The 9,182-nt window shown below is 49.7% G+C and overlaps 1 protein-coding gene across 1 annotated transcript; it reads right to left on the minus strand.

Moving 5' to 3' along the window:
- Positions 1–236: 236 nt before the first annotated feature.
- LOC121836462 lies at positions 237–2,771 on the minus strand. The gene has a single exon (XM_042291364.1). It carries the CDS (start codon positions 2,769–2,771, stop codon positions 237–239), a length of 2,535 nt encoding a protein of 844 aa, XP_042147298.1.
- Between the last annotated feature and the right edge of the window lie 6,411 nt (positions 2,772–9,182).

Below are 9,182 nucleotides of genomic sequence, written 5' to 3' on the forward strand. Positions count from 1 at the left end.
AGGTTGTTTGCGTGGACAGTTCTACGACTTTGATGCTCGAGCTCCACTTTATAGGAGTACGGACGCAACCGCCGAACTATTGTGACCGGTCCAGTCCACTTTGGCCTCAACTTACCCTCTTTTTCTCTTTCCGACCACAAGACCTGGTCCCCATCACTAAACTGCTTATCCCTAGCCCGTAGGTTGTACCGGTTAGCATAGGCCTCCTGGGTCAGCGCACCTGTCTCCTTTGCACGTTAGGATGCACTCTCGAGGCGCTTTCGCAACTGAGACAGATACGCTCCTGCTGAGACATTCAGCGAGTCTGGCACCGTCCACTCACCCGTCCATGTTTTCTCAAGTATAGCCAGTGGCCCGATCGGCACCCTACCGTACATCATCTCGAACGGTGTCTCACCGGTTGTAGCGTTGGGAACCTCGCGATACGCCCATAAGAGGTACGCTATGTACCTATCCCAGTCGCGCCCATGCTCCTGGACTACATGGCTTAACATCGCCTTGAATGTTCCGTTCCACCTCTCTACGAGTCCGTTGCTCTGCGGGTGGTCCGGTGTAGAGAACCGCGGCGTCGCTCCTAGCCTTGCCATAAGCTCCTGAGTGAGTTTTGCCGTAAAGGTAGTTCCCTGGTCCGAGCAAACCGTCTCAGGGACCCCCATACTCGAGAAGATCTCTAAGAGAGCGTCACATGTCGCCTTCGCGGTCAGTGATCGAAGGCAGACGACTTCGGGCCATCTCGTGCAGTAGTCCACGACGCAGAGCGCATAGCGGTGACCCCTACCTGGAGGCGGATCGAGCGTGCCAGTAACATCCATATTTACCATTTGGAAAGGCGCGTCCGGTCTCGTGAGCGGCGCGATAGGCACTCGGTCTGACTGTCGCGCGGGAGGCCTCAATTGACACGTGTGACAGCTTTGGCGGTACGCCTTGACATCGGCGGCCACGCCTCGCCAATAGAACGACTGCTTGATGCGCTGAAGTGTTTTACGCTCACCGAGATGCCCAGTCCATGCAGAATCCTGTGCCATTCGGAGCACCTCCTCACGTCGACCCTTAGGGATCACCAACTGGTTGCATGATCGACCGGCCATTGGTCCACAATGGTATAGAAGCTCGTGCATTACAACCATTCCATGCGTTCCCACGCGAGCTTGCTTCCAGGCCTCATCCAGTGTCATGTCGCTTTCCTGACATCGCCTAAACTCATGCCTGGCAATCGGATTCGCCCCACTGCCAGTTTCTCGTTCCTCCGTCATTACAGTCAGCACTTCTGCTTCCAACGACTGCTTACCGATCTCCCCACCCTTCTCAGCTGTATCACTTGCCACTGACCCCATGGGCCGAGGCGCGGAGTCAGTGCACACTCGCTCGCTGAGAAGCTGCTCGTAATCAGAAGGTGTGATCAAAGCGTCAACGCCCTCAACCAACCTCTCCGTAAGGGCGCGTAACACCCCTTGACTTCTCGGTTGCAACGAGACATACGGCCCCCCCGTGACGGAACTAAGCGGCACATACGCAAGCTCCGCGGTCACCCGATCGCCGAACGCACTCGTGAGCTCAATCCTGGAGCCCGCGGCCTCATAGTCACGGAGGATAGACTGTCGAATCACACTAATGTCGGCCCCGGAGTCCACGATTGCAGTAGTATTCACATCGCCACTTTTTAGCGACACCGTGTGTCCGCCACTGCACTCCTTTGATGGCGCCGTTCGGGGCTCAACCTCAGATTCTATCGCACTGACCATAGCTGCCAACGTGCGATCCTTTTCCTCGTTACGTTTTCCCATCCGGTTGCTCGGGTTGGTGTTACGGGTAGGGCAATCTTTTGCGATATGACCCGGCTTGTTACAGCCGAAGCAGCGGCGCCCGAACGGTGCGGCTGACCGTCCGTCCTTGTCGCGTGCTTCTGTATTCGGCTTTTTTGTCGTAGCGCCCCTGTCTGTAGCCGAACCCCCCTTCGATCTCAGACTTTCGTCAAAGTCCTCTGAGAGCTGAGCAATCGCGCTCGGGGTCAGGAAGCCTCCCTTTTCCTTGAGTATGGCATGGGCTCTAGAGTCTGGTGCAAGACACTCCTTCATGCGGTCGCTGACCATTAGCTGTTGCAGCTCCTCCATGGTCTGTACCTTGGAACTGTTCAGGTAGTATTGCAAGTAGTTCTCGAGCCTCACCGAAAACTGCTCCCACGTCTCCTTGCTACCCTTCCTAGAGCTCAGAAAGAGACGTCTGTATTCAGCCGCTGACAGCCGCAGACCCCCCAATACTTTGGATTTGAGCGTCCGATAGTCCTTGCGCTCTTCTGCGGAGAGCTTGGCAAGCATGCCCCGAGCCCTCTCACTCAACCGCGGCAAGACCACCCCCGCCCACCACTCGTTGGGCACACCATACGAGTCTAGGGTCGCCTCAACATCCTCAAACCATCCGGGCACAAGCGGCTCATGAGTAGGCATGGGGGCGAGGACACCCTTCAATAGGCTGGCGTATTTCAGCCTCCTATCTTCCTCAGCACCCCCAAGTCCGCCTCTCCCATCCACCACGGACACCGCGCTCGAATTTTGAAGGCGTTGAGTTTCTAACAGAAGCCTTTGCTTCTCCAGTTCTGCCTCTGCGATTTGTAATTGCAATTGCATTAGTGACATCTTGTCTGCCACCGACATCTCTGAGCTACTACTGCTACTATCACCCTCAGCGTTGACCGCCGACGCACGACCTCCGTCCTCCCCGTTCATACCGCCTGGTTTGCCCTTGCCACTACGTAGATTATACCGATCTGTCATAGAGCGCGCAAGTCCCAGCAAATGAAAGGGCACCTACCAGTGAACGCGATGCGGTTCCGGTGCTCCTCCACCCAGGTCCGTATGAAGAGACGGTGCTTGTCCGTCGGACGCTGTCCGTGACTTCTTCGCGCCCAGTGTTCCGAGATCCCGGCTTCCAGCAGACGTCTCGATGTCACCAGCACTCCTCGATCAGCAGCCTTGCATACGCATCCTGTCGACTGCGCCAGTGAGGTTCTTTTCTTCTTTGATGATGATGTTTGATGCTGATGCTAGCTGCTTGATGTCAATTTTGAAGTCTTGGCTCTTGTCGAGGATGTCGAATAACGCATCACGGAGACTTGACGTCAAGAAGAACACATACGTTTACTAATTAAGAGCGAATATAAAAATTACAAGAGCAGAATTTTACAGAACAATCTTCCTTGCCGGACACGGCAGGAGTCTTTCGGCAAGACCCGCTCCAGGAGCGTATTTCTGGTCACTCCCTGGAGCCCGTGCAAAAACTTCCTTTCTCCCAGTCTTCCCCGGGTTTAAAAACCCGTGGCCGCCACGTGTTCCACCCAATCACAGTCCAATACCCCTCCTATTGGGTGCAGTTGGCAACGCCCTCATAACATACATACGAGAGGTCACGCACCCCCCCCCCCCCCCCCCTCTGGAGCCGGAGCGAGGACCCTTGGGTGATCACTGGTCTCCGAACACAAAGAGGGTCGCAGGAAAAGGGCCCGAGCCGGCACCCTATTCCACGTGTGGCGGCGTCGGCGTAGCCACCTGCCAAGGCGGTTCTCATGAAGAGAAGATGACGAAAGCCGACACGAGTCGGAAGCCGAAAGCAGTATCAGGAATCACGTATCTCCCCCCGGCCTGGCTCCTCTTGAGAAGCAAAGAGTGGCGCCAGGATGGAGAGACGCGGTGCGGTGAGGACTGGAAAGGCGAACATCGTTGGGTAAGAGAAAGAAAAAAAAAGGAGCCCGACGAGTCGATCCCAGATGCTGTCTGTTCGGCAAACGTGCCAGGTCTTTCCAGGTGCACTGCCGCGGGCGCGCAATGATCGGGACCCGACACCGCCGAAGAAAACCCCTCACCATCCACCTTTCTGAGCCAAAGCCGCAGTGTATACAAACGGAGAGCCGCCTTCGAGCGGCGGCTTCAGGACACACGAAGCTCTCCAAATGGTGCACCCTTTCGACCGCTGCCGCGCATTGCGCCGACCTCACACGGTCCAACGCTTTTTTTTTTTCAGGATGACCTGGAAAAGCGTTTAACTCTTCAACAGGGAGTCAGAAAAACGCAGAATGCTACGGGCGACATGCACATTTGTTGCAATGCTCCTCTCCTTTATTCGACATTTCTAATATATGCCGGCGATAATATTGATAACACTCTGCAAACGCTACGCAAATACCCTCATCAGTACTTTATATTCCACGTTAGTTAGTGTGACTGGACGGTACGATCCAACAAAACAAAGTTCTGAGAGGTCCTCAATATTGGATACAAAAGTCGTTTGAGTTCACAAAAACGAAGAGGTTAAATATTAAGTATGTATTCTTCACTAAATACGCACTGCAACAAAGGAGCATGTGGGTCTTTAAACGCTTTGTAGTGATCAGTGCCCAAACCGCTTGGTCCTTGAGCTTTGCGCGGCTTCAAATTGTCATTCGCCTTTTTATCTTACGATAATGCGGTGGGCTGTTCTAACCTTTCTTCTGACTTTAGAGCAGAGCGAGCACGGTCGGCCAAATCGAGGCGCAATCAGCTGGTGAATCGCGATTGCTACGTCGTTGCTATGCCTACACTGATGTCATCCCGCTCTGGCATTCAAAACAGATCTCTCGAGATTTATTCGAGCCCAATAGACGAGTTTATAGCGCGATAGACTGCTGTGACAAAAGTAGAACTCACCTCGGTAGCAACGTAAGCAGCGACTTTACGTTCGTTAACGCCCGCATCGAGAACGAGGAAATATACACAAAAAACATTAAATATAAAAATACACCACGCAGAAAGAAATACATATTAACGGGTAACAAACAAGGCTGCGACACGGACAAGTAGAGGACGTTAGCGCTACGATATACATATTCTTACAAACAATAAAATTAAGTGCAAGAGGTAAAAAGGGGTAACTATATCTAAAAATAGAAGATTGAGTGGACGTCGACGCGAATGTAAGACAGTTCGAACGTCAAGGCAGACGTAAGGCATAGAAAGAAGCCGGCCAAACTGCGATATGTCTATAGGCAGATAAGGACGTTTTTGTGATTGCACGTCTATATCACCGGCGACGTGCGCCCAACTAGACTGGCTAAAGAAAATTTTCCCTCCGAGCGAGCGCATGAAGGATTCTCTTCCACCTTCCTACCTCTGCATCGCTATGAAGAAGGTCGCGAGTCTATAGATTAAGCGACATAAAACACCATTGACCCGGCTGAAGAAAATTTAATGGTTGAGAGTATATAGCTTGAGGAACATACATCCCTCTATAACTGGCTAAAGCACATTGAAAGGCTGGATGCCTATATTTTAGGTGACATGAAACACCATTTAGTAGGCTGAAGAAAATTCAATGCTTGCGAATCTACAGATTTAGGGATATACACCATTCTATAGCCGGCTAAAGCACATTTAATAGTCGCAAATCTATAGCATTAAGTATATACAATTTTCTATAGCTCGATAAAGGAGATTGAATAGTCTCGAGTCTATAGCTCCCTAGAAACATACTATTCTATAGACGGCTACAGAAATCTCAATGGTCAATATTCTATAGCTTTGAAGACAAAGATTATACTGTCAGTGGCTATAGCGTGTTTTATGGTTTTTATTGCTGACCTTAGAGGGCCATATACGATGATAGCTTATAATAGGTTTTTACATAGACCATTTTTGTATGGACAAAGCGCAGTCGTTGTGCCCGAAAGATGACCATAAAAATGCGTTATGAAGCACCCGCCGCTCACGCTTAAAGGGGCCCCTGCAGGGACGTTTTTACTGATTTTAGTTTGCACCAAACCTGAGCGCACTGAACGTAATAACTTAAGAAAACTTTTCTTTTCTCGAATTTCGATTTATTTTAAAAGTTATAAGTGAATGAAAGCTACAAAACCAAGCAAAAAATAACCTCCTTCATGACGTCCTTAGTTGCTTTAGTGGCCGTGAACTAGAGGAGGGGCAGTGAGCTCAGCGAGCGGTCACGGCTGCCGCACTCCGTGTCGACGGCTCGAGAGGGCGCTACTAAAGCATGTTCTGGCTAGGCTATATGAAGCGGGCAGCCAGGGCGGCTCGCATTGCATTTGCTGCGCGATTAAACACTAATTCGGCATGACACTTCATTGGCCACAGACTACCACTTAACACGGGGTAAAGATCAGTTCAGAACGGGAGCCACATCGCGCTGCCATACCGCCAATAGGCTAAATCGCAAGCCAAAGCTGCTCGCCGAAGGCCTTGGGAACGCTCCGAACCGGTCGAATCCTCCAGTCCATGCGACCGCAGCGCCGCCGCGTACATCCGGGACCTTTTTGCGCTCGCCACACATTCGTGCCTGATCCCACAACACCTTTCTAGTATGCGCCGCCTTTTCCATCGCTTGGTGGCGGGTATGTCGACGGGTCATTTCTTGTTTCCGTACTTTCTGAACTGCATTTGTTTCTTTTCTGGTCTAAACTAGTGAGCAAAAACTCCTTTTATAAATATTTGAAACGGTTCGCGCCACTTATATTTTGTATTTCGACTAAAAAGAAGCTTTTAGCGGCTCTGTCCAGTAGTAAGCCCAGGACCAAAGACGTCACAATTTGCGCGCTTTCGGTACCGCGGGTCGCCCCCGTAGGTGGAGGAGGTTTCTGCGTCGTCCGGTTAAAATATGGCGCACTGATATTTAGTTACTCTCTCCGTGCCCGCTGGCTTGCCCGAACCCCAAGAGACGTGGAAACCGCAAAAAGGTAGACGCTTAAATATGATTGCAAGGCCCCTTTAAGTGCGGTAGCGTGATGTCACCGCCGGAGCGTTGTATGCAAAAAGTGCGCTTCGGACTTCGTCTGTGCCTGTTGTGTACTTCGTGCGATGGACTGTGAGGCGACCACGTCTGCATCTATAGCCTCAACATCGGCAGCAGCTTCTCCATCTATGGCGGCTCCTGTAAGCAAACGTGGCCGTCCACGCAAATACGCTGCTGCCTCCTTAATTTTCCTCCCCTAGGCGTCGTTCTCGACGTCGTCCTAGATATCCTCCCTAACGTCGTCCTAGAGGTCGTCTTAAAGTCGTCCAAGACTTCGTTCTTGGCGTCGTCCTCTAGGACGCCATCCTCGACGTCGTCCTAGACGCCGTTCTTGACGTCGCCCTTGAGATCGTCCTATTCTTTGCTCTTGATGTCGTCCTCGAGGTCGTCCTCGAGGTCATCCTAGAGGTCGTCCTACACGTCGTACTTGGCGTCCTTAAGGATGTCCTCCTCGACATCGTCCTATACATCGTCCTACACTTTAATACGCGTAGAAACATTACTGAAAACCGTTTCATCCGCGGGACTATAACGCTTTCGCCTTCCGACACGTAAGAAGTCTTGAGCGTCCTCCTGTAATTTTGCTGTTTTGTTGTGGCGTGTACGGGGCCTTTGTGAAAAGGCTGCGCTGAGCCGCATCTGCATTTTTTTTTCTATTTTGTAATTTTACAATTTCAACTTGTGTGCCGAATACATTCCGCATTTCATGCTAACGCTTTTGCTTACAGCTGAAACGTACTTCCCCCACCACATGTTACGTCATTGGCCTGGTCGGATTTTTCCTCTTTGATATTATACTTGGGTAAGTTCAACTAGTCTGTTGTTTTATTTTCTGTCGTGCTGTACGCCCACCTCGCAGGCTTAACAAATCCAGCGGAAATGAAGTAATGAATGCTCAGGGAAGAAGCAGAAATAGACCGACCTCACAAGGCAGTTTGACAGCGACACCGCTGTCGTAATTCATCAAGAGAACTCTAGTCTTTCTGCAAGTGTGACGACCCCGCTGGAGCCCTGCGCAACTGAAGCATGAGACGGCACGAGCTCTCACATGCACGGGCGTCTGCCTCCCGTAAATTAAAGTTATGACGGCGTCGCGAATGCACCGAACGCTTAGTGAGATCGGTCTATTGAAACGTGTACAAACGTGTTTGCTCTTAGTCATAATGTCCGAACATAACTACAACAATACGCACAGTGTATTTGTTTTACTTTTTTTACAACTTTTTTTTTTGTTTTTACGCTTTTTTATTGAACAATGTTAAACCTACATGATCGCTTCTTCTATTCTTGGGCACTCTTTTACTCACTGTTAGCATAGCATAGACGTAATTCGGCGACAAGATGCAAGGAGCGCTACATATATTTGAGGAATGGTCTATCCTAGGTTTAAACATATTTCGAGACGAGTCAATCGCAGCCGAACTTGGAGTAGGTTATCTCAAAATGACAGAGGTAAGGACGATTGCGCTAATGTTTTAGGAGACCGTGCACCTCTTGCGGCTATAGGTCGTCAGCTGTTTTTGCCACCTAGACCGTGACTTCGATCATCATTCTCATGGAATGAAGTACATGAATATAGACCATAGTCCACAAATCGCCTGGTTCGGAATCCTTTCGTTTCGGTATGCGGAAGTTTTTCCTTTAGTCGGTCAGAGGTTAAGAGTACAGTGGAAGCTTGTCCAAATTTACTCGTAACCATTCACCAAATATAGGGACAAATTAAAGCGCCAGTGGAGTGCTACCGACTGTAGGGGAACCAATCAGATAGCTCGGACAGCCTATGGCATGGACTTGGATTCGAAGAAGTCACCGTAGGGAAAGTCGCTAGATGCGTCCACGCCTTCCATAAGACGCCGGACCAGTCGGAAAAATGGACGTTTGGAAACGTTATCTATACTTGAAATTTAAGGGTGATCATTTTACGGAATTATTGAAACATTGAGTGAATGGTGCTATATCTTCCTTAAAAAATATTTAAAAAAAAAGTTTCAAAGATTGTTTTCTTTTAAATGTAAACTTTGTTTGCTTGTATCGCTGCATGAATAGGCTTCACTTGTAATGGCAAAGTTTACAAGGGCGGAAACCGCCGTACTTTTTACAGTAAGTATATTTTATTTTAGAACCGTGCCAAAACCAGCGAGTGGCACCCTGAGTGAATCATTTTACACTAAGCAACCAGAGACGTGAGAGGATGCGAGTTTCTGATATACTACATTCATCTTCATGTATATTATCAAGGATTTTTTTAGCTAACTACATGGCAATAAAGTGTCCTCATGTGCAACCTGTGACTGAAAGGTTTAGATGTAGAGCTACATTGACTTTCGTGCCAATCACCTAACGTATTCTAGATCCTAAAATTTTGCTCAGTAATTACCACACTTAAAAATTTGTTACTTGATCGTAGACCA

The sequence above is a fragment of the Ixodes scapularis genome, unplaced genomic scaffold, assembly GCF_016920785.2.
Source record: "Ixodes scapularis isolate PalLabHiFi unplaced genomic scaffold, ASM1692078v2 PGA_scaffold2__306_contigs__length_199485367, whole genome shotgun sequence".
NCBI lineage: Eukaryota > Metazoa > Arthropoda > Arachnida > Ixodida > Ixodidae > Ixodes > Ixodes scapularis.